General features: G+C 42.7%; 1 protein-coding gene across 4 annotated transcripts in view; it reads right to left on the minus strand.

Moving 5' to 3' along the window:
• The window catches only part of LOC139559729 (paired box protein Pax-3-like), a 43,475-nt gene extending 17,340 nt beyond the window's left edge, over positions 1-26,135 (minus strand). The window contains exons 1-7 of one of the 4 annotated variants that reach the window (XM_071375996.1): positions 25,712-26,135; positions 24,874-25,109; positions 24,209-24,335; positions 23,564-23,710; positions 11,716-11,915; positions 10,555-10,720; positions 9,540-9,763 (exon numbers count right to left, since the gene is read on the minus strand). In XM_071375996.1, the coding sequence (XP_071232097.1) occupies positions 9,540-9,763; positions 10,555-10,720; positions 11,716-11,915; positions 23,564-23,710; positions 24,209-24,335; positions 24,874-25,109; positions 25,712-25,796 (1,185 nt within the window). In that variant the 5' untranslated portion in view covers positions 25,797-26,135. Of the gene's footprint in view, positions 1-9,539; positions 9,764-10,554; positions 10,721-11,715; positions 11,916-23,563; positions 23,711-24,208; positions 24,339-24,873; positions 25,110-25,711 lie in introns of all 4 variants that reach the window. The other 3 variants (XM_071375995.1, XM_071375994.1, XM_071375997.1) reach the window with 3 other exon arrangements.
• Between the last annotated feature and the right edge of the window lie 340 nt (positions 26,136-26,475).

The following is a 26,475-nucleotide window of genomic DNA, read 5'->3' on the forward strand; positions in this document are numbered from 1 at the left end:
GAGAGAAGAACGAGAAAAAAGAGATAGGAGAGATAGGAGAGAGAGAAGAGAGATAGGAGAGAGAGAAGAGAGATAGGAGAGAGAGAAGAGAGAAGAGAGATAGGAGAGAGAGAAGAGAGATAGGAGAGAGAGAAGAGATAGGAGAGGAGAGAGAGAGAGAGAGAGAAGAGAGAGAGAGAAGAGAGAGAGAAGAGATAGGAGAGGAGAGAGAGAGAAGAGAGAGAGAGAAGAGAGAGAGAGAGAGAGAGAGAGAAGAGAGAGAGAGAAGAGAGAGAGAGAGAGAGAGAGAGAGAGAAGAGAGAGAGAGAAGAGAGAGAGAGAAGAGAGAGAGAGAGAGAGAGAGAGAGAGAGAGAGAGAGAGAGAGAGAGAGAGAGAGAGAGAGAGAGAGAGAGAGAGAGAGAGAGAGAGAGAGAGAGAGAGAGAGAGAGAGAGAGAGAGAGAGAGAGAGCGAGAGAGAGACAGACAGACAGAAGACAGAGATATGAGAGATAGGAGAGAGAGAGGAGAGAGAGAAGAACGAGAAAAAAGAGATAGGAGAGATAGCAGAGAGAGAAGAGGAGAGAGAGAAGAGAGAGAAGAGAGAGGAGAGAAGAGAGAGAAGAGAGAGAAGAGAGAGATAGGAGAGAGAGAGAGGAGAGAGAGAAGAATGAGAAAAAAGAGATAGGAGAGATAGGAGAGAGAGAAGAGAGATAGGAGAGAGAGAAGAGAGATAGGAGAGAGAGAAGAGAGAAGAGAGATAGGAGAGAGAGAAGAGAGATAGGAGAGAGAGAAGAGATAGGAGAGGAGAGAGAGAGAGAGAGAGAAGAGAGAGAGAGAAGAGAGAGAGAAGAGATAGGAGAGGAGAGGAGAGAGAGAGAAGAGAGAGAGAGAAGAGAGAGAGAGAAGAGAGAGAGAGAAGAGAGAGAGAGAGAGAGAGAGAGAGAGAGAGAGAGAGAGAGAGAGAGAGAGAGAGAGAGAGAGAGAGAGAGAGAGAGAGAGAGAGAGAGAGAGAGAGAGAGAGAGAGAGAGAGAGAGAGAGAGAGAGAGAGAGAGAGAGAGAGAGAGAGAGAGAGAGAGAGAGAGAGAGAGAGAGAGAGAGAGAGAGAGAGAGAGAGAGAGAGAGAGAGAGAGAGAGAGAGAGAGAGATATTTCCCTCAGATTACACAGATCCACAAAGAATTTGAAAACAAATCCAATTTTGATAAACTCCCATATCTACTGGGAGAAATTCCACAGTGTGCCATCACAGCAGCAAGATTTGTGACCTGTTGCCACAAGAAAAGGGCAACCAGTGAAGAACAAACACCATTGTAAATACAACCCATATTTATGCTTATTTATTTTAACTTGTGTGCTTTATCCATTTGTACATTGTTACAACACTGTATATATATAATATAACATTTGTAATGTCTTTATTGTTTTGAAACTTCTGTATGTGTAATGTTTACTGTTAATTTGTATTGTTTATTTCACTTTTGTATAATATCTACCTCACTGGCTTTGGCAATGTTAACACATGTTTCCCATGCCAATAAAGCCCCTTGAATTGAATTGAATTGAATTGAATTGAGAGAGAGAGAGAGAGAGAGAGAGAGAGAGAGAGAGAGAGAGAGAGAGAGAGAGAAAACTGTGAGAAAAAAAGAGACCGTTTAAAAAGAGGCTGAACTAATGGTGAATGATTGAAGGATAATCGTGTTGCTTCCCCACCTGGCAGCCACACACACACACACAACTAAATTTGTGGGGACACACAATTCAGTCCCATTCAAAATCCTATTTCCCTAACCCTAACCTTAACTCGAAAACCTAACCTTAACCCTAAACCTAACCCTAGCTCCTAACCCTAAAACTAACACTAACTCCTAACCCTAATTCTAACCTTAAACCTATACCCCTAAAAATAGCATTTGACCTTGTAGGGACCAACAAAATGTTCTCAGTTGGTCCCCCAATTTTTTTTTACTATTCTTGTGGGTACTTCTGGTCTCCACAAGTATAGTTAAACACGTCCACACACAAAAGGCCGGACAGCCACACACACACTATCTGTCTAAGGCTATGTAATTTACAGGAGCGCTGTCAGAGGAATCTAACCTAATGCGTCTGAGGAACATGCTCATGTGTGACTGACTACAAATGGGAAACATATGGAGGTCAACACACCCCATTCATCTCACAGCGTGTGCGTGTGCGTGTGCGTGTGTGTTGAGGGTGAGAAAGTATACAGGAAGGTTTTTTTCTGGAAAGCCAAAATGTGGACATGTTCACACAGCTTTTGGGCTCCTGAGTGGCACAGCGGTCTAAGGCACTGCATCTCAGTGCAAGAGGCGTCACTACAGTCCCTGGTTCGAATCCAGGCTGTATCACATCCGGCTGTGATTGGGAGTCCCATAGGGCGGCACACAATTTGGGTGGAAGGTAGGCCGTCATTGTAAATAAGAATGTGTTCTTAACTGACTTGCCTAGTTAAATAAAGCTTAGATAAAAGAAGATAATACCATATAGATATGAATTACTTGTGGATGTTGTACTGCTGCGAATTTAACACATATGTCCTCAGAGATGAGATTAGATAAAGCATTAGAGGGAAGATAACTGTGTACAATCCCTTTGATAAGGCAACCTGATCAAAAAAGCCTGTTTGTTTGTGTGTCTGAGACTGTATGAACGCACGTATGTGTCTATGTATTTCTCCAGCTCCTCTGCTCTGTGATTGAAGCGCCGGCGGTGTCTCTGTTTTTCGGTGGTTCCGGGGATTAAGCCTCAACGCTTGCAAAGCCCGACCGCTTGCTGCGCTGGTGAGAAAGGATTCCACTGGTATGCAACGGATCAGCTAGCCAGACGCCTGAGACCCCATGCGACAGGGATCTAGCCCACAGTACACTGGGCAAGGCTAGAATGGTCATATAGTTCCCTAAACCTTTATGTTTTACTACCAACCGAAGCACTACCACTCAGGGCATAGGCCGAACTAGTCATAGCATAGGACTAACTCAGTGGCGACATATTCATACACTACTGTTAAAACACCATATAAACAAAGTGTAACGTTCACAGAGCTACAAAAAACACCACAGGAACTGATTTTTCACTAACTAAAGCTCCAAATACCTCCCAATACCACCAAGAAATACCATTCAGCACTGATAAACGATCAGATAACTCAAAAGAACAATAAACTGTAACAATCCACAGTAGCGAGGCTTTGCTGTGTAAGGACTGCATAGTTTACATAGCTTTGTAGGTATGTCTAATTGTAACGTTTTAGAGGTTTTCATCCACTCACTGTTAATGTAAAAAAATATATATATATTACATTCCCTCTCTTGTATTCATTTACAATCCCTCTCTTGTATTCATTTACATTCCCTCTCTTGTATTCATTTACATTCCCTCTCTTGTATTCATTTACATTCCCTCTCTTGTATTCATTTACAATCCCTCTCTTGTATTCATTTACATTCCCTCTCTTGTATTCATTTACATTCCCTCTCTTGTATTCATTTACAATCCCTCTCTTGTATTCATTTACATTCCCTCTCTTGTATTCATTTACATTCCCTCTCTTGTATTCATTTACATTCCCTCTCTTGTATTCATTTACATTCCCTCTCTTGTATTCATTTACATTCCCTCTCTTGTATTCATTTACAATCCCTCTCTTGTATTCATTTACATTACCTCTCTTGTATTCATTTACATTCCCTCTCTTGTATTCATTTACATTCCCTCTCTTGTATTCATTTACATTCCCTCTCTTGTATTCATTTACATTCCCTCTCTTGTATTCATTTACATTCCCGCTCTTGTATTCATTTACATTCCCTCTCTTGTATTCATTTACATTCCTCACATAAATACCATCCAGTCTGAAATGCAAATGAGCATATTCCAGTATACATCCAAATTTGCAGAGGAATACATTAATTAAAACAAATTAGTCAACAAAGTGAGTAATTTGCATAAATTACACACCACATTACTACGGGATAGATTCCTTCATTGCAATCAATTAGCACACTGGAACGTTCCATGATTGCAATTCCATATGGAAACAAACATTCCCGACGTGTGCGTTTGACTGCGTGTGTGTGTGTCAGTGGCTTGTATTCATGGATGCCAAGGGAAGCCAGGTTTCCCCAAAATAATTACCAAGAAAAAAATTATTTACCTTTCGTCACTCTGTTTCATAATTTTCCTTCAATTCGCAAAAGGTTATATGTCTCTCACCAGAGAAAGCATCTGAGTGAGCAAAACAGCGCCCCTCTCACTCTGTACATGTAGCCCATCTATCTGATGCTGTCTGGTCAAAAAGAGTATGACGTTGCTGCCCGTAGCATTGAATGCAAGGGAAGCCAGCGAGCATTTGGCCTCCCTTGATAATAAAAAATTATAATAATAGCCAATCAGCGTTGAGCTAAACTGAGTGAGCTCAACTGTGTATGGTCCTGGCGCACCAAAAAAAAGTGTCAAGGGTATTTGGTATTTTATTAGGATCCCCATTAGCTGTTGCAAAAGCAGCAGCTACTCTTCCTGGGGTCCACACCAAACATGACATAATACAGAACATTAATAGACAAGAACAGCTCAAGGATAGAACTACATTAATTTAAAAACGGCACACGTAGCCTACATATCAATACATACACACAAACTATCTAGGTCAAATAGGGGAGAGGCGTTGTGCTGTGAGGTGTTGCTTTATCTGTTTTTGAAACCAGGTTTGCTGTTCATTTGAGCAATATGAGATGGAAGGGAGTTCCATACAATAATGGCTCTATATAATACTGTACTCTTTGTTCTGTATTTGGGGACTGTGAAAAGACCCCTGGTGGCATGTCTGGTGGGGTAAGTGTGTGTCAGAGCTGTGTGTAAGTTGGCTATGCAAACCATTTAGAATGTTCAACACGTTAATGTTTCTTCTAAAAAGAAGAAGTAATGCAGTCAGGGAAGCCAGTTTGGATTTGGCTTCACACCAATCACATCACACCAAAAGCCAAACGTAATTTACAGAAAAAACTTGAATTGAGCATCTTGTTGTGTTGTTGTCCTCCGATGGCTAGCTATCTAGCTAAAATTGACCCATTCCTAAATTAGCCAAGGATGGAGACAGGGATTTGGACTTGTGGTTTTACTTAATTCTCTGTATTGGTCAATGATTATAACGGCGATTCGGATCCAACCATAAATTTATACATTGTGCCCCTTGTCTGAGAGGATGGAAATTCAATACGTAGGTAGATGTAGTAGGCTAATGTTAACTAGCTGGCTCACTGTTGCCTAGGAAAGGAAGTTAGGCTAGCAGCAAGAATTTTAGCCAGGTAGCCTAGGACAACAAAAACTAAAAGCTTGTACTGTATGACAGTCATAGACCGTTTCGGCAACATGAAAGAGAGGAGGATGGCATTGGCATTTCTCTACAAGTAGGGTGAGTCAACATGTTTGTTCTACTTGCAATCACGCACACACTCACACACACACACATAAATCAGTACCATGGACAGCCACATCATATTTAGCTTACGTTGATTGGACTAAATTGTTTTTGGTATCTTTTAGTTGTCACTGTATTAGACTAAGCAGAGGTGATTTGATGATGTTGAAATGGTGCTGGAATAGTGGAGGCAGCTCCTGTCTTCTTTGTGACTTGCGTTAACTCTCCTTGGTTCTAAATCAATAGTTATTTAGTAGTCCGAAAATGTGAGAAACATTAACTTACTTGACCATGCTGTAGGTCATGTAACTGTTTGTTACATGCGATATGCATTGTGGACTTCACCGGACAGATGTTGCTCTCCAGTTTTGTGATGAAACACAGGTGTGGTTGAATTTATTCTGCCACTGTCTTCTTATTGTCTCGCCCTTAGGCCTATATATCACAGTGTCAAGGCATATGAATTAACAGGTTACAGAGAAAACAACACAATTATACACATAGGTTGTAATATGGCTTATTTTTCCTGGCTTGGCTTCCCCAGTGATTTTACCTACACACCTCTACTGCTGTGTGCTTGCACATGTGTGCGTGTCTCCCTATGCAAGCTAAGATGGCCACTCTCTCTAAGCTAAAGGAAAGCCCAGTTTGTCTCAGGGAGGCTGATGGTGAAAACACCTACGAGAGAGAAGCACCTTTGGCCTCCAAGCAGAGTAAAAGTAATCTAATGGATTTGGCCTCCTAGTAGAGAAGAAGGCATCTCTGTGTGTGAAGTCTAGTCTACTCACAGCTAATCACACATGGAATAGTGTTACCAAGGGGTGGCTTGTGGCTAGTTAGCACTAGCTTGTGAAGGAACCAATGTGGTTAGGTTAATGCTGTTCAAGTAGTTAAAGTAGTCAATTATCGTCCATTTCCCAAATGGTTTTACAGATCACCAGGTTGTCATTGCTGATGAAAATGACAAGCAAACACACACACACACACACACACACAGGGTTCACTTGTCATAGAAAGAGAGGAAGATGTGCCTGAAGCGTTCGTTTTTATCACCACTAAGCAGGACACTGATGGAGGCCTGAGAACCTCTCTCTCTCAAGGGGTGAGGACCCAGCATGCATTGCGTGGGGCCTGGCCACCCTTTGTGGCAGTTAAAAGCTTGTTTTCCGCCTGTTAGGACGGTCCCGTCGCCGCATACCGAACCCGCCATGGACGCTAATGACTGTGTAATCGGCCTTAATTGTCTTTTCAGTTTTCATTTGTGTCATCTTCCTCTCTCACACTCCCTCCATCTTTAATTGTCTCATGTCTATTCATATGCTAGCGGTCCATATTCAAATAAGAAGAGACTTTTTGCTAAACTGAAATTATTTAGTATCATGTATTGTTGACAAACATCTGGTTTTGAGTTTGTCACCTGTTTGACTACCTTGTTGAACATGATGAGATGTACTGTTGAGATGCTACTGAAAGGCTTAAGACATGCTGTTGAAATGTTGCTGATAGTTTGATAAACATCTGTAAAACATCTGAGAAAATATACCTTCTGAATGTTATCTAGAACCAACCGCTAAACAGGATTTGTCCATTCCAATGGTATAAAACCTGTACTAAATGTCTTATTGAAACTATGGAATCCACATGTTGCAGAGCGGAACATAGGCAAGCTCTTCCATGTGCGCTGCTAGCAAAATGCGAGTCTCCTTGGATAATAAAGTCTGCTGCAAAATGTCAGTCTCTTTGGATAATAAAGTCTGCTGCTAAATGTCAGTCTCTTTGGATAATAAAGTCTGCTGCAAAATGCAAGTCTCTTTGGATAATAAAGTCTGCTGCAAAATGCAAGTCTCCTTGGATAATAAAGTCTGCTGCTAAATGTCAGTCTCCTTGGATAATAAAGTCTGCTGCTAAATGTCAGTCTCTTTGGATAATAAAGTCTGCTGCTAAATGTCAGTGTCTTTGGAGAATAAAGTCTGCTGCAAAATGCAAGTCTCTTTGGATAATAAAGTCTGCTGCAAAATGCAAGTCTCTTTGGAGAATAAAGTCTGCTGCAAAATGCAAGTCTCCTTGGATAATAAAGTCTGCTGCTAAATGTCAGTCTCCTTGGATAATAAAGTCTGCTGCTAAATGTCAGTCTCTTTGGAGAATAAAGTCTGCTGCTAAATGTCAGTGTCTTTGGAGAATAAAGTCTGCTGCTAAATGCAAGTCTCCTTGGATAATAAAGTCTGCTGCTAAATGTCAGTGTCTTTGGAGAATAAAGTATGCTGCTAAATGTCAGTGTCTTTGGAGAATAAAGTATGCTGCTAAATGTCAGTGTCTTTGGAGAATAAAGTATGCTGCTAAATGTCAGTGTCTTTGGAGAATAAAGTATGCTGCTAAATGTCAGTGTCTTTGGAGAATAAAGTATGCTGCTAAATGTCAGTGTCTTTGGAGAATAAAGTATGCTGCTAAATGTCAGTGTCTTTGGAGAATAAAGTATGCTGCTAAATGTCAGTGTCTTTGGAGAATAAAGTCTGCTGCTAAATGCAAGTCTCCTTGGAGAATAAAGTATGCTGCTAAATGTCAGTGTCTTTGGAGAATAAAGTATGCTGCTAAATGTCAGTGTCTTTGGAGAATAAAGTATGCTGCTAAATGTCAGTGTCTTTGGAGAATAAAGTATGCTGCTAAATGTCAGTGTCTTTGGAGAATAAAGTCTGCTGCAAAATGCAAGTCTCTTTGGATAATAAAGTCTGCTGCAAAATGCAAGTCTCTTTGGAGAATAAAGTCTGCTGCAAAATGCAAGTCTCCTTGGATAATAAAGTCTGCTGCTAAATGTCAGTCTCCTTGGATAATAAAGTCTGCTGCTAAATGTCAGTCTCTTTGGAGAATAAAGTCTGCTGCTAAATGTCAGTGTCTTTGGAGAATAAAGTCTGCTGCTAAATGCAAGTCTCCTTGGATAATAAAGTCTGCTGCTAAATGTCAGTGTCTTTGGAGAATAAAGTATGCTGCTAAATGTCAGTGTCTTTGGAGAATAAAGTATGCTGCTAAATGTCAGTGTCTTTGGAGAATAAAGTATGCTGCTAAATGTCAGTGTCTTTGGAGAATAAAGTATGCTGCTAAATGTCAGTGTCTTTGGAGAATAAAGTATGCTGCTAAATGTCAGTGTCTTTGGAGAATAAAGTATGCTGCTAAATGTCAGTGTCTTTGGAGAATAAAGTATGCTGCTAAATGTCAGTGTCTTTGGAGAATAAAGTCTGCTGCTAAATGCAAGTCTCCTTGGAGAATAAAGTATGCTGCTAAATGTCAGTGTCTTTGGAGAATAAAGTATGCTGCTAAATGTCAGTGTCTTTGGAGAATAAAGTATGCTGCTAAATGTCAGTGTCTTTGGAGAATAAAGTATGCTGCTAAATGTCAGTGTCTTTGGAGAATAAAGTATGCTGCTAAATGTCAGTGTCTTTGGAGAATAAAGTATGCTGCTAAATGTCAGTGTCTTTGGAGAATAAAGTATGCTGCTAAATGTCAGTGTCTTTGGAGAATAAAGTATGCTGCTAAATGTCAGTGTCTTTGGAGAATAAAGTATGCTGCTAAATGTCAGTGTCTTTGGAGAATAAAGTATGCTGCTAAATGTCAGTGTCTTTGGAGAATAAAGTATGCTGCTAAATGTCAGTGTCTTTGGAGAATAAAGTATGCTGCTAAATGTCAGTGTCTTTGGAGAATAAAGTATGCTGCTAAATGTCAGTGTCTTTGGAGAATAAAGTATGCTGCTAAATGTCAGTGTCTTTGGAGAATAAAGTATGCTGCTAAATGTCAGTGTCTTTGGAGAATAAAGTATGCTGCTAAATGTCAGTGTCTTTGGAGAATAAAGTATGCTGCTAAATGTCAGTGTCTTTGGAGAATAAAGTATGCTGCTAAATGTCAATGTCTTTGGAGAATAAAGTATGCTGCTAAATGTCAGTGTCTTTGGAGAATAAAGTATGCTGCTAAATGTCAGTGTCTTTGGAGAATAAAGTATGCTGCTAAATGTCAGTGTCTTTGGAGAATAAAGTATGCTGCTAAATGTCAATGTCTTTGGAGAATAAAGTATGCTGCTAAATGTCATAAATGATTAATCTATTAGCTACAGTCGGGACTGAACAATGAACTGACCTGTGGTGAAAGACCATTGCTGATGCTGGGGTTGACTGAGTTGGAGTGGCCGGACGGGGGCACGAAGCTTTCCGAGTAGCCGGAGAAGCCATGGCGTCCGGAAGACAGGCAGTAGGCAGAACTACCGTCCTGGGCCCCCGCTGAGGAGCTGAGCCCACCCTGGTGCACCGAGGTGGGGGGGAGGGGCTGAGGCCTGAGGACCGTACTGGGCTGCTCTGACACTGCTGGGAGAGAACGATGGAGAGAGAGAGAAAGAAAGGAGGAATGGATTAATGCTTGGCTATTGATTTTGAGTCAAATACATCAAGTCATGGACTGTTCTCTCTGCTACCGCACGGCAAGCGGTAACGATGCACCAAGACTGGAACCAACAGGACCCTGAACAGCTTCTACCCCCAATCCATAAGTCTGATAAATAGTTAACCAAATAGCTGCCCGGGCTATCTGCATTGACCCTTTTTGCACTAACTCTTTTCTCATCACACACGCTGCTGTTACTGTTTATTATCTATCCTGTTGCCTAGTCACTTTATCCCTACCTACAGTATATATATCTACCTCAATTACCTCGTACCCCTGCACATCGACTCGGAACTGGTACCCTGTGTATATAACCAAGTTATTGTTACTCATTGTGTATTTATTCTCTCTGCATTGTTGGGAAGGGCCCGTAAGTAAGTATTTCACTTTTAGTCTACACCTGTTGTTAACGAAGCATGTGACAAATAACATTTCCACTACAAGACCATGGTACTTGCCTACGGAGCAGCAAGAGGTACTGCCCTTCCTTACCTTCAGGCTATGCTCAAACCCTACACCCCATCCCGAGCACTCTGTTCAGCCACCTCTGGTCTCTTGGCCCTCCCACCCCTACTTGAATGCACTAACTGTAAGTGCCGCTCTGGACAAGTGCTCCTGTAAATGACTAAAATGTAAATGTGATTTGTAGATGAACTTTGGTGTGCTCGTATAAAACAAGATCAGAGAGAGAAATAGAAGGTGAAGTTGTGCTCACTTTGTGATATGGAGGTGGGAGGGTAGGGGCTGTCTGACAGCTGATAGGGCTGCAAACTCGACATGGCCGAAGGTGGGAAACCGCCAGGGATCAGGTGATTAAATGCCATCAGCTGATTGGCTCCCGCCTGTTTTCTCCACCTGGCTCTCCTGTTGCTGAACCACACCTAATAAAAATCAAATAAAAGATGTGAGAATCAATTATTGTGAAAAATAGAAAATCTGTGTGTGTGTGTATGGGAATGCTAACGTGTATTCATTGTGTGTGTATTTAAACACTTCTGTGTATGTGTGTGGGTGGGTGTATTCATTGTGTTTGTATTTAAACACTTCTATGTGTGTGTGTGTGTGTATTTGTGTGCGTGTGCAAGTGTGAATAGGCATGCCTATGTGAGAGTATTCATTGTGTATGTGTGTGTGTGCCCGTGCGCATACAGTATGTGTATGCGTATCGTGTGTGTGTATCTGCGCTGTAGCCTCAAGCAGAACAGACATAGAGATACAGTATGAACATCTGGAGCCCAGTGAAACCACAGTGACATCACCTCCTTGTCTAACTCAGTCACGGGTTTACATAGAGACTAGTGTAAATCAAGCACATAAACCAATGAAATCCCTTTATCTATCTTAATAAAGACTTTCTAATTCAGGCTTCTATTTTAGTTTCTTTTTGTGAATATTTTTTACAAGAGGTCAAAACAGGAAACTCTCATAACTGAAGACACAGTAGGGTCCTCTGTGTGTGTGTGTGTGTGTGTGTGTGTGTGTGTGTGTGTGTGTGTGTGTGTGTGTGTGTGTGTGTGTGTGTGTGTGTGTGTGTGTGTGTGTGTGTGTGTGTGTGTGTGTGTGTGTGTGTGTGTGTGTGTGTGTGTGTGTGTGTGTGTGTGTGTGTGTGTACGTGTGCGTGTGCGTGTGTACAGCTGACTCATGACTGATGTCTCGTGACTGATGTCCGGATGGGTTGTATGGGACTGTGGACAAAGACCTCCATAATATGTGTGTGTGTGTGTGTGTGTGTGTGTGTGTGTGTGTGTGTGTGTGTGTGTGTGTGTGTGTGTGTGTGTGTGTGTGTGTGTGTGTGTGTGTGTGTGTGTGTGTGTGTGTGTGTGTGTGTGTGTGTGTGTGTGTGTGTGTGTGTATATATATATTGGTCTTCACTAACCTGTACTCTGGCCTCTGTGAGTTTGGCCCTCTGAGCTAGCTCTTCTCTGGTGTATATATCTGGGTAGTGCGTTCGTTCAAAGGCTCTCTCCAGCTCCTCCAGCTGCTCGGCTGAAAAGGTGGTCCTACTGCGACGCTGTTTCCTCTTCAGTGGCAGGCCCGGCTCCGAGTCCACATCCGAACCCTCGTCTGAGTGGCTGGCTGCAAACACGCAACACATAATGGTTATTCTGATTGGCCGTTTGGAAAAACTAAATGAGGAAGGCTGTTATTTTTCTATGGAAGAAGGGAACAACAAAATGCCAGAAGACTTGGAATGTAAAGTAAACGCTTGCACCTTTATTAGCGAGACACACGGAAGCAACAGGTGTCAAAGATTTGGTATAAATCCTGCAATGTAATGTAATGACTAAGGCCCAGAGTTTTCCTGGGCAGCTCCTGTGGTCAGGGAATAACATATCTAGATCTCCCCCAACTATGACTAGGAGCTTATGGCTTTCACAGGGAGAGATCACTTTAAATATATCCTGAACACCCCTTTTAACTCCCCACAGGCACCAGTGGATCATAAGGTGATCAAAAGAGCCCAGTGAGACCAGTAGTCTGCTTAAACATGGATTAAAGGAGTCGTATCCCTGTAGGGCAAAGTAGGATATCCCCTAGGCCTCTAGTCTCATTCATGCTGGGCGCACTGTGGAGATAGCATTCTATAGAGGAAGACAAGCAGGGAGAGAGGCGCCTATCACCAGGCAGGTGCTGCCTAATCTGCCAACATAAGTGACAGGGGTGCCATTTTGGATGAAACATTTATCCCAGATTGTGGCTTTAATCTGTTTGCTCAGTTAAGGGCTGCTGGACAGAGGGACAGAAGAATAGAGGGACAGAAGAATAGACAGACAGAGACAGAGACAGAGACAGAGACAGAGACAGAGACAGAGACAGACAGAGAGACAGAGAGACAGAGAGACAGAGAGACAGAGAGACAGAGAGAGAGGGCCTTTAAGGCCTAATTCAGCAGAAGAGAGGTGAATGAAGGCTTGAGGCTGAGAGACTGAACAACTAAAGCAGCACATGGGGAGAGGCTAGCCGTCTATTAAATAATGATTAGGCTCCTCAAACTAGCGTGACAGCCACCCATTGTCTACCATTACGTGTATGCAATGCCCTCGACACACACACACACACACACAAAATGTATACACACACTCACACTCACACATGCATCTGCTGTGTCTAGGACCTCTGATTTCACGCGTTGCTTTTTCTCTATAACAATGTTTCCAACGCAGATGGCTACAGATAGAACGGGTTAAACTCCCTTGAGCTCCTTGCCTGAGACCATCTAATCATGAAGTCAGACAGAAGATGTGACTGAGCTCTGTGAGCCACAAGTCTGTGTTCCTAAAGGCAAATAAAGTTATATTCTGGTGATAGTATTTCCCAAATCAATTCCACTGCATGTCTCTCATTGAGGCATCAGAGAGGAGGAAAGAGACAGAGAGAAGTGGAGAGAGAATGGTTAATGGAGGTAACCTCTCCTTTTCTTTCCCCTCCTCTCCTCTCCCCTCCCCTCCTCCTCTCCTTTCCCCTCCTCCTCACCTCTCCTTTCCCCTCCTCCTCTCCTCTCCTCTCCTTCCCCTCCTCCTCCTCTCCTCTCCTCTCCTTTCCCTCCCCCTCTCTTCTCCTTTCCCCTCCTCCTCTCTTCTCCTTTCCCCTCCTCCTCTCTTCTCCTTTCCCCTCCTCCTCTCTTCTCCTTTCCCCTCCTCTCCTCTTTCCTCTCCAGATTTAGGAGGTTTAATTAAAAAGAGAGCCAGGCAGGCAGGCGAGTTGGGCTCCCGTCTCTCCAGTCCCCTCAGCGCCAGCCCCTGGAGCCGAGTAGGAAATGCTTGTGCTGGTTGCCAGTGAAAGCCCGTCCAGACATTACACGAGAGTTTTAGCTATGGGAATTCTGCTCCGGCTCTGGAACCCCAAAATCAAGATTCCGACGCCGGGAAGAGCTCTTTAATAGATTCGGACCAGGGGTCCTTCACTATCCTTCACGGACAGAGCATTGAGAGCAGAGAGATTCATGGGAGAGTTGTTGGACGTAAAGAGCAAATATCCATCAGGGCAGATAGTTTTCAGCCGTGATTTCGAATACTGGTCTGGCTAGGACGTTTGTGGTACTTTGGCAGCAATGGCGAGGAGAGGCTTGGAACACAGCATGAAGCCTAACTGAAAACTGAAAAAAGTATAGTGAAGGATTTTTTTCAGCCATGAATTTTACAACTTATAAACTACAAACTAGTATTTTGGATACTACCCTCTAATCTCAAATTCTGCCCCAAAAGCCACTGGACTTTCAAATCATTCACAAAACAAGAAACGGATTAATCAAGAGATAAAAAAGAAAAAGACTAAACAAACTTCACAGTCATTACCATTTAAAGGAGAGAAGAGAGAGATATAAAAGAAGGAGAGAGAGAGTGCTAGAGCTGAAAATGAGAGACTCAACGAGAGAGTGAGAGTTCATAAAGCACCCCAGCAGCACTGTATCATGTTAGCTGCAGGGTGGGGGTGGAGCATTCCTCTCTCTCTCTCTCTCTTTTTCCTCGCTCCCTGTTTTTATTATTACTAACTGCCGCGAAAACTCTACATCACGGCCACTCCGTTAATGGCAAATGACAGTGTTACTTTTGTCATCCTCCGGACTTTTTTTTCTCTCTTTCTCTCCCTCTCTCTCTTTGGGAGTGATGTGGCCTGGGTTCCTTTGTATGGCGGAGGGGAGAGGCCTGGCAGGGCTCTATTGGGTCAATTTCCACGCTCCATCTGTAGGATCCATCAGGGCTGCCCAGGCCCGCATTCAGGGCCCTGTCACCTGCCCGGCAGGGGAGTGGGGGGCTGGGGAGCGAGGGAGTCGAGGGGGGGTGGTGGAGCAAGGGGGGGTGGTGGGAGCACAAAGAGGGCCAGAGAGGGGCCATTGTGGGCTGTGGAGGGGCACAGCAGGGAAGCGCCCCCTATCCCACCTTCCACCTAAACCGAGAGGGGCATGGGGATTGGAGGAGGGATGGGGGTTGGGGGGTTGAGAGAGGGGGTAACTGAGAGGGGAGCTGAATGCACCTGGAGAAGAGTGTATGTGGGCAGGGGTTCAGGGGTGCTATAGAGGGAACCAGGATGGCAGGACAGGAAGGAGATAAATTGAGGATGCTCTCTACTCCCTTGCTCTGTGCCGTTCATTCTTAAAACTGTCCCTTACATCACGTCCATTTCCATCAATTCACTTCCCTGTTTCTTGTTACTCATGCTCTCTCTACATCCCCCCCTCCCCCTCGCCACAACAGCTTTAGAGTATGAGAAGACCAACCACGTTCCGACGTCGCGGAGGATCGGGATGAGAGGGGAACGCAGGCGCAGGAACCCGGAGCAACAGTGTTCCCACACATTCCCGTCAGCAAACAGGAGAAGAGGATAGTAAACACACAAAGGGAGGCCTCGACCTCCTCACTTCAACACCCAAATCAAATGTTACGCTGGAGCTAAAGCACCAGGGTGCTGAGAATACAAAATACTCAACAGTTTGGCTGTGTCTCTGACCACAATGGGAAGATAGATTATTATCCCTGAGGGGGAAATTGGTTTTGCTGTTGAATTACCCAGTAAAATAGACATTTAAACAAAGCGGGACAAGGCCAGTAGATAAAGGATACATTGCATAAGGATGGCAGAGTGCCACAGTAAGGATAGACAGAGAGATAGATTTAAACAGGTCGTTTGTGTTAGACAGTGCTTGTCTCTTAAACTATTACAGACATTGATGTGCTGTTCACACAGAAACCAGCTCTAACACTTGCATGCACAAACACACGCAAGCACACACACACACACACCGACTTACAGAGGACACACACAACAACAAAAAAGCACACACACAAACCTGAGCTAAACTAATGCTTTATCGATCCAGGGAGCAGACAGGCAGGGCACACACACACAGATGTGAACCGTCAAGCTGTCTCTGTCCATTAAGATCACCTGCAGTAGAACTGTATTTAACAATAGAGGAAAACCTCCACACAGACCAGACCTCCAATAGGGACTGGCTTTGTTGACTGTGTAGAGTGCAGTGGCCAAGACAAGACACACCCTGGCAAGCATTCAACTCTCCACCCTACTCTGAGATGTCAATATGAGGAGAGACATCACTCACACACATAGTGACTGATACACACACACACAGAGAGAGAGTCGGCAATACACACACACTAAAATACAACCTGTGCACTCTCTGCTTTTGCAATCTCAGCATAAAGACGTAGAAAGAGAAAGAAAGCGAGAGAGAGAGAGAGAGAAAGCGAGAGAGAGAAAGCGAGAGAGAGAGAGAGAGAGAGAGAGAGAGAGAGAGAGAGGGAGAGAGAGAGAGAGAGAGAGAGAGGAATAGAAAAAGAGAGAAGCCTAAAGAGAGAAAGGGTTTAGAGAGAGGGCCATATGGGGTTGTTTATGACGAGAACGGTCGTAGGGGCGGGCAGCCCATCCTCTAGGGGTTCTTACTATAGAGGGTAATTGAGCTGCTGACATGTGTTCCTCTGCACCCAAAACAAAAGGCAGAAGAGACAAATAAACTAGCTATTTGCCCAGGGAAGTAGATCTGGCCCTTTCAGAGAGTATGACTCACTGGCCTACTCACTGAATAAAACAGTACATCATCGCCATGGAGGCGTGACAGGGAAATGCTAGGGCCAGACTCAGCAGATGCACACGGGGCATAATGGTTAACTGAGAGCTTTTGACCCCAGCTGGAGTTAACAGTGTGGGGAGAAAGAGAGGAGAAAGAAGGGAGGATGGGGAGGAAGAGCGGAGTGGGGCCTGGCTCTCACTTTCTAAGGAGCCCCCAGGAGTCTGTGCCAGCTGCCTGGGAATGAGGAAGGGAGGTAGGAGGGATAGAGATATGGAGAGATGAGAGAGAGATGGCAAGAGAGAGAGAGAGATGGCAAGAGAGAGAAAGGGGAAGACAATGGTAGACAGGGAGATATGGGAGAGCTGGCTACAGAGATCACACACAAAGAGAGTCAGCGATATGACGTTAAAAAGATGTATCACTCTCTAATATAGCTGAAGTGACAAACGGCCCTGTGCAGGGCATTATGTGGAGCCAGTGTGGGCATCTTATTATTTAGTTCCAGTGGGGTGGAGTGAGGTGACAGTTTCACGGTGGCATTGCCACCCCCAGAGAAGGGACAAAGCAGCGGCACAGCATCCATGCAGGGCCACATGAACAGGCCAGTCTGCCACACGCTCCCCCCCAGCACCGACCCACCCCTGCCCAGCTGCCCAAGCCACCCGCTCCCCAGGTGCATAATGGGCCTAGTGGGCCTACTCTCACAGCTTCACACCAAGCAATCACCATCATCATTCCAATTCACTTTAGCATTACACATCCATGCAGGATTTCCATGTAATATAGGATGTCTATGTAATATGTTCTATAGCCCAGAGGAACGGAACGGGAGTCCATTAGCTGTCATGGTGAACTAAACATTATTCTAACCCTCTCTTCCTGAGGAGGAGATAGTTTTAACAGGCAGTGACCCTGAGCCGCCCTCTGACCCTGCCCAAACCACACTGACATGTACTGCCGGAGATGGGAGGAGGACAGGAGAGGGGCGGATGGGGGCTACCTACCCCTTTACAGCCCAACATCACCTCTCCACAAAACATCATAGGCAGTGAACGGCCAGAGAGTTCAACCACCGTCACATTCCTCAGTTTCTCTTCTTTTCCATAACAAATGTTATTGGCTGTGATGTGTCTTTCTTTCTGTTTCTCCCTTTACTTGTTAGTCTGTCTGTCCTGGTTTCTTTAGTTTTACGTTTTGACATTTGTGGGATTTTTCTAAGCTTCTCTCACAGAAGTGAGAGATTGATCGAGTCGAAGACAGTTGAGATGTACGAATACTGATGAAAAAACAGCTGCAGATATTTTTTTTCCGTGAGAAGACAGCTAAAAAGAGCCACGAAATTACTCTACCGTGTCCCTTCCCTTCTACGCTGAACTAAACTGCTATTCAACAACAAAAAAGCCTGGCTAAACAAAGTTAAGTGATTGACAACGCTGTCTGGCTTTACTCAATTAACTATCTCATTGTGTCCGAACCTTTTTTACCAGGAGTCTCCTCGCCCTCGGCCCCCCGACTCCATTCTCTTCCAACTCCTTTATCCTCAACCATCACAGAGTTTTGCTTGGCTAATATTTCCAAGGAAATAGAGAGCTCTTTTTATACAGGGACTCCTCTCCTTAACCTTCTATTGGTCGCTCTTCTCTTCTCTCTTCTTCTCTCTTTCTCTTTCAGCCACTTCAAACTGTCTCTCAGGGCAGTGGGGAGAATGTGACGGAGTCTATCAGCAACGAGGGGCAGGTCCAGGGCAGGACCCCGCTCCCTCACTTCAAAGTTGCCCTGCATTCATTAATTGTCCTTTGAGTTATATCATGCCGATCACAATGCGGGTGCCAGTGGAGAAAGAAGCTTTAATGAAGCATAGAGCCATTCACTTGCAGATAAGCCAGTCTTGAGAGTGATGCTGTGATGTAGGCTAAAGTGAATGTGGTGTGTATAGCTAGGGTGAGAGGAGTAAATCGGGAAGTGAATAGGAGGGGGGATGCTTTTGAATGCAACACTAACTGATGCAATCTGTTTCCACTAGCATAGCTACATTCTCTAAAAATGCTAGCCAGCAGAATCTGGACGTCGCTAACTAACCAGCTGACAATATTTTAAATGGTTTGCAGGAAACAGGAAAAAGGCCATTGTGGACAGGGATGGTAGAGGGGAATAAGCATAAGCATCTGCCTCTGATTCCAAAGGTGGCATGTTCAAATCCAGCAATAGGAAGTTGTTTTTGATATTTTAGTTTTAAGCCTATCCCAAACCTTAACCATTCAGAGTTAATGCCTAACTTTAAGAATTTGAGTTAATGCCTAGACTTAACCTTAAAGACCTCGAAATTGGACGTTTGGAACAACTTCATAATTCGAAATTTGAGAAACATGGATGATCGACTAATTCTGACGTGAGACTGTGAGAGCTTGTAGGACACCTAACACCAAATTCCCTAGGATACATCCACTATTAATCTATCACTGAGGTTAAAAACTCTTAGCCCTGGAATGAATTCTGATCCCTCTATCCAACATCAATCTCCTAGAAACAGTTGCTATATTCCAGGTATTGTGGCTTTGGATTTCTGGTTTGGCATATTGTTACAGTACAGTTCCACCTGCCAAGTTCAGTTGGGTTTACATAAGTAGTTATAACCCAGGCAGGGAGACAGCCATGGATCACACAGAGTCAAAAACCCAGCTTTTCTCTACTCTAGGATTTCTCTGTTGCTCTGCCTGGAGGCAGAGATGGAAAGTAGCCTGTAGGAAACATTCCATTGGTTGCAATGAGGCTTTTGTTTGTTGTGACTGGAGACAGTCTCCCATCTCTCTCTCCATCTCTCTCCATCCCCCTGCTTAATTCACCAAAACACCTTAAAAACGCATGGGCCGTTGACAAATACACAACGTTAAAGAAATACAGAAAATCAATGTCTATCTTCCCGGATGGTTTTCCCTGTTCATCTTCCCTGATGGTTTTCCCTGTTCATCTTCCCTGATGGTTTTCCCTGTTCATCTTCCCTGATGGTTTTCCCTGTTCATCTTCCCTGATGGTTTTCCCTGTTCATCTTCCCTGATGGTTTTCCCTGTTCATCTTCCCTGATGGTTTTCCCTGTTCATCTTCCCTGATGGTTTTCCCTGTTCATCTTCCCTGATGGTTTTCCCTGTTCTATCTGAGGGGGTATCGGAGTATTCCTGACCTGAGCTTGTACTAGGCTATTACTGACTGACTGTGTGATATACATGGGTCTATTGACATTTCTAAATGCCCTGGGAGAATAGGCATTATGGAACGTTCTAATTGGTTTATATGGTTTGCGTATATACATTCAGACAAATCAGTCAATGATATGATTAAAAATCAACCACATTTATTGCAAAGTATGCATATTACGGTGTATTCATGCTACGTTGAAAAATGTCTCACTTTCTCCGTAATCGATATCTTTCTCTCTCTCCCTGTATCCCTCTCTCTCTTCTCTCTGTCTCTTATTCTCAATCTCTACTCTCTCTTAGTCCATGCCAAAGTAGTGGGGAGCCATTTTCCCCACTTTATTTACACAAACAAAGTCCTACTCAGTTTCTTTGACAAAAGCAGCTAAATCTTTCATGTTTTGTCAGCACTTGATTCCTCCTGTCCCCTGGCTATTTGCCTGCCCCAAGACAATGGAGCCAGGAGAATGGGAGCAGATTGTTGGAATGTGCCTCAATGAAACCAATTATTACATGTTGACTGCGTTCACCATGGCAGATTTGAAAGAACTGGGCTTATTCAATTTGGCACCGCAGGACTCCATTTTAAGAGAAGTTATCCCTTTGACTGTTTGTATTTTCTTTTTCTTTTTTTCTCCCCTCCCTCCTTCTCTCTCTCTCTCTCCCATCGTTTTAAATGGAATCTGCAAGAAAAGGCCACTCCTCTATCATGAAATTGGTTACTTTTAATTAGCTAAATGGGGCTAAAGGAGTGTCATTGGTGATATAGTCATACAGAGGAACGGTGTCATTAATTAGGAGCCACTTACTGTGCAGGTATTTATTGATTAATAAATGTAACCATCTATTCCGTTCTGGAGGCACTTTACATGCCAGTATCATTTATGGAACTTGCTAATGCAAGATTTAGGTGGATACGTTTCTAGATATTTTTTTCATCAACATTAATTTGTTGTTAAAGATACTATGTATTTACTATTTCCTGTACTAATGCCTCTCACTGCTACTTCTAGTACAAGGTACAACCGTTTTTATCATGATAATAACACAACCATTTTAAGGACTCGCAGTTATATATAGTAAATCAATTGTATATAGTTATATTTTATTTCCGCTAAACGTCATTATTACAGTTAAACAGCAATTGGAATCATTCAACATCAGATTAATTTCCTGATTAAAAGCGCAACATTTCCAATTTGCTTGGGGGCATCCTTTTCCCAGAATGCTCTAGGTTCCCTGTAATACCGTGCAGATATAGTAGCTACCCAGTCCCAGTATAGCTACTTTTATCCCGGCCACAGAACTCTGCAGTGGCCTTTTACCAGACAAATAAATCTAAACGGAGCAGCTTTGATCTCGGCACTTAAGGGAAGCCAACAATGGAGGCCGAAGAGAAAGGGGCAGAGAGCAACAGTCCTCTCTCTCCCACAACTATCGCCTCTACAAACACCTACTTAATCAATATTTGGCCAGAAGACACCGTCCTCATACCCAAAACAGCCTTTTCATATTCTTATTAAGAGCTTTAAAGGACAAAGAAAACAACAAGACCAACTACTTCCACAGACACACAGAAGAGGGGAAAAGGATATGGCATTATCAACACCTGAGTTTGCACTGAGTTTATAAGTTGATGTAGTCATTATGGATAAGATCATGTTGATAATGCGGATGATAATGTAACATGGGGTCCAGGTACTGAAAGCAAACACCTAGAATAATCCTTCCATAACACTAAACTATTTCTGTTGAAATAGATAACACATCAAAACAATAACTTTTAGTTCATTCAGATGTTTGGCATGTTTGACAATAAATGGGCTGTTAATCATATTGTGCCCGTAATAACAATTGAACATCACTTGTTGCAACGTTTTATTATGCCTTGCTGTTCCTGACTTTTTACAACGTCTACATCCGGTTCATAGGCCTATCTCATAATATCTGCAAGGCTGTCTAATCTATTTTAACAAGGCATCAACACGAATAGATTACAGAGAAAATTGGGGAGAATAATATCAGATATCGAAACACAATCATAAAGGAGCACCATAAATGCAACAAAATACAAGCCTACAAATTCGTTCCAACCCTGCAGGAAAGACCTTAACCAAACTGGCAGAGTCACTTTTAAAGGTTAATAAAGTCAATTGACTATCCTGATCTGTATTCGCGATGCCTCGCCTGGAAAGAGGGAGGAAAGCGGTGTTATTGCATGAATGCGCGCGCCCCGGGCGAAGAGGAAGGGGGCGGGCTTTGTCCGGAGATGAAAGTGGAGAAAAATAAAAGGTTTGAGTTTAATCTACTAGAAAAGGTTTTCACTGCGATGACTGATGCAGTAAGGACTAGTAAGACCATGCGTAAAAGAGCGATGTGGGCTCAATCATTTGAGGATGCTTGGAGGGGAAGTACAAATGTTTAAAAAAAATATATATATATATGTTTGATAGTTATTTATCTAATGTGGCCTATATGTATTTGCTATAAGTGGAACGAAATAGATATATTTTAAAAAGATATATAGATATATTTATATATAAACAAAGCAGGCAATGGGCACTGGGCACTTCAGACATTTTATGAACTACTACATAGGCAACAATAATATGCTCACATTTCTAGAATTGTATAACCATGTAAAAAAAAAGTGAATAAGCATGTCAAGTCCATTTAGCCTACTATAAGCATAATGGGAAAGGCCTATGATATCCTAGAGCCTACATTCCCGAAAACACAACAGGTCACCAATCAACAGGTGTTCGGGAAAATCCAGGTCACGGGGAGAAAGTAGATGCTGTCTCTTTATCTCGGACTCGGAATGGTAAACGCCATCTCCTGACGTCGAGAAACACTCCAAAGTAACATTTTGTAGGTGAATACGGCATTTTTTTCTCTGGGCGCGCTGTCTATAAAACAGGCCGGATTTGCTATCGGTGTTATCTGAATTATTCATCGCTTATTGCGGGTCCATAATGTCCTCTCCCAGCCCTTTGTCAGCGCATTTTTTCTCCCTTTCTCTCCACATTTTGAAAAGCTTTGGCGTCTTTTTGTACACCACTGAGCCGCTTGCTATAGCAGGCCTTTGTGCGCGAGATGCCGAAGTGTGAGTCTCAATGGACTCTCGCGCCTTTGTCTCCCAAGTTCATCCTCAAGTGCCGGATTGTGTGCAGAGGAACCGTTGGACAAATGTTTGATCAACTTCATATGGAAACGTTTGGCTTTTGTAAAAGTTTCGTTTAGAAATAATAGCCTATAGGCATACAATTCAGAACTCCAAATTCATAAACAATAGACTATGTTGCAAAAATGTACATAATAGTTATATGTCAAGTGCCATTGGTTTTTGAATGTTAGTTTTTTATGTTCAAGTTAAAAAATATAATATGCACAGGACTCATTCCGCTTTATAAACCAACCGTAGCCCAAGAAAACAAAAGTAAAATACAATTCTGGTCAACAGATTTACTAAACAATTTCTGGACGTATATAATTTATTCCAACTTTATTCAATCCATTATTGGGAAATTGCGTAATTAAATTGAATAACTGAAAATGAAATATAATTCCTATTTCCATAAATCAAATTGTAGGACTATTCCAATTCATGATTATACTTTCTTTAGGCTACACCAACTGAGTCTCGTCTGTCCTCTGATTTGAAATGGTACAGATATCTTGTAACTCAGTATCGTTAAGAGACAAATACTAATTTTCCCCATTCTCAATTTCCCTAAATGTTCCACCAACAGACTCAAGAGGCCAACAAATAAACAAACCTTTAAGAAACTTCTAAAGAATAACTCTACACATATTTTATCACAACCAAATATAGAAAACTGAGAGGAAAAAAAGTATACGATGGTACTAATTCTGAAATAAATAATAAGTAGGCCTATCTAAATCAGAATTGCACACTTGTCCAATAGAACTCAACATCGTCGCCTAGGCCACATCAACATCGCCAGTGCTCTGCACTGCTTTTAATTAAAACCATTACTTACATCTATCCCCGAGGATGCCATCGATGCTGTGTTTCGCCCTTCTTTCGTTCTCTTCCAATTCCCTCTTCTCGATTTCATCATCGTCCTCCTCGTCTTCTCCTGCACCTCCCCCGAATTTACAACGCATGGTGCGGCTGATTGAACTCACTTTCGAAACAAAATATAAAATGATAGGCCTACGTTATTTTTTAAATGCATGCAGGAATACGGGATAATGAGCAAACTTGTGTCAAAACAGGTATTAGACATACTAACATTTAATTCATATTGCCACTATAGCACCGGTTGATTTGTTGACACATGGCATTCATATGATGTTTTATTAGGCAATGCATGGCATACTTTTAAACTTTCAGATAAGTTTACATGTACATGCAAATACTGTTTTCGTTATTTAGCCAACTCCGGTTATGATTTCTTAGGCCTAGGCTAGTATATCCTCTCTTGACAAAATATTTGCAACATTGCCTTTTTTACTACGCAAAAGTTTAGACTATTTCAGTCAAGTAGGCCTATATCCTACCGTCCATATTTGTTTATTATGAATGACATTATTTGAAAAGTGTAGATATATTGTAAAATATGTATTTTAGTGATGTTGTACGTATTACAAATTGGTAAATAAAATTTAAAAAATGTAACTACCTGAGGGGACGTTGTTTCTGTCGCAGATGCCGTCTTTGAGTAATGTATCCCTGATTTCCCAGCTGAACATTCCCGGGTTGACTCTCTTGTATTCCTCGATCTTCTTGTCCACGTCTGGGGTGGTTGTCTGCTTCATGCCAAGAATGCATACACATTTCTTTCAATATATTGTTGTTGCAAAATACGGTTTCCTTTCTGAATAAATTAGAAATTGCACAATACAAAATAAGTAGCCTAAGGGATAGGCCTGTGCTTGCTTCTGTGGAGTTTGATTGTTTACTTGACATAGTTTATAAAACCTAGGTTTTGACTCTACATCCACTTGGTGGGTTAATAGAGTGTGTAAAAGTGCGCGTAAAACACAGCCCAAATGTCCTTATCAATGAAAAAAGTAGGCTATTTCAAATTGGGAATGTATTAATAGCGTATGACAATTCCATAAATTATACAAACTGTAGGCCTACATTATTACGTGTCCTTTTAGATAGCACGTTACTTTTATGGCCTGTCATCTCCCATTAACTCTCTCTTGCCGTTAGTGATGATGACAGTGTTAGAGCATATGGGCTTGGTTTAAAGTTGAAACAATAAAACTAAAATATTCTGCTATTAATTATCATTGCCTATTTCAGGCAAGTCTTGCAATCCGGTTCTAGGGCCCTCACCTTCGGTTTGCTGCCTCCGATGGCCCCGGGCCTGATGGAGCCGGTCTCCTGATACCGGCAAAGGATTTTGGACACGCAGCCGTGGGAGACTCGGAGCTGGCGGGAGATGACACAAGGTCGGATGCCGTGGTGGGCCATCTCCACGATCTTGTGGCGGATGTGGTTGGGCAAGGGTCTGCCGTTAATAAAGACTCCACCGAGTTGGTTCACCCGGCCCTGGCCTAACGGGGTAGAGACTGGAAGGAGAGAACGCATGTCATTCATTAATAACAATTACTTCAACAAAAATAACAACAGCAAAAAAGCCCAAACAATCAGGCCTATATTTATTCATTCAACCTTTATTTATCCTGATTAAAAAGAGGCTGTGTTTTCAAGAGAGACCTGTTGCAAGAAAATATGTTGTTATCTAGCTAGATATAGGCAAAGGGTTGATTGGTATTGTTTTTACACTAGACCTAATTAATAGTGCACAATGTAGCCTAAATCGATAAATATCAAATTCATAACATGAGCATTGTCGTTGTTTTGATAACAGCTGCTGTGTCAATTCAACGGAATCAGGGGTTGCTACGTGGCCTAGTAGTGCATAGGCTACTTTCCAATAGCCTAAAATGTTTGTCACTGTCAAAATGCTAGTTCATGTGTAGCCTAATTGTCTGTTGAAAGGCAAACAAAATGATTTATAGACGAACAACAATTTTGCATCTGTTCGAAGTTGACAACATATCAACACTTGCTATCTGATTGAATCAATGACAAACAAACTAAATCTTCCAACACGGAAGAAACATGAACTTGGTTCCATTTGGACCCATATTTATTTGCAACTGCCTACCTTCCAGAGAGTAGCCTCCCCGCGGGTAGTTCTGGTGGTGTGTCGGGCGCATCATTCTCGGTATGCCCCCGGCTAGAGCTGTCATGTCTCCTAAACCTCTGCCAACAAAGCTTTGCGCTGGACCAAAATCAACACCAAAACGGGAACTTCAGAACAATTCTGGGATCCCCCAAAAAGTTATAGACTACACTTTGGCTTTGATGGAGCAACAGGACAGCCTCCACGTCCTAGGGAGTAGCAAGTTGCTTCGTCAAAATAACAACAACATGCAACTAAAAACACAAGTTAAATCCTTGGAAAAAGATGCATTTGTCGATATCCAATATGGAGAGTGAAAATAGTGAACGTTTGACAAAGCGAAGTTTGCCTCTGTTGAAATTGGAAGACGCTTAGTTGGAGATCTTGTTGACACTTGATGTGAATTGAAAAGATGAGTGGAAGTGAAACATTTTATAAGATGTTTCTCTCCTTTCTACCCCAGTCTTTCCAGGCCTCTGATTGGCTTAGAGAGGCGAAAGTCCTGGTGGCCGAAGGGACTTTTTGATTGGCCGATAGCGGAAAATGTATTCTGTAGTGGCCTCACTGAGTCAAGGCGATGTGTTTTGAGTCTTGCGGTGCCCTCGAGCTTTTTGTTTCACAGGATCTGATCCAGGATCAGCCCTCCATCCATAACATTATATCTGGTCCAACCATGTCGATGGATGAAGATGCGTCTTTCACTGGAGGCAACGCTACCCCCTGCGTCTGTAAGTAAACAGTCACTC

Source organism: Salvelinus alpinus, chromosome 30 (assembly GCF_045679555.1).
Source record: "Salvelinus alpinus chromosome 30, SLU_Salpinus.1, whole genome shotgun sequence".
Taxonomy (NCBI): Eukaryota; Metazoa; Chordata; class Actinopteri; order Salmoniformes; family Salmonidae; genus Salvelinus; species Salvelinus alpinus.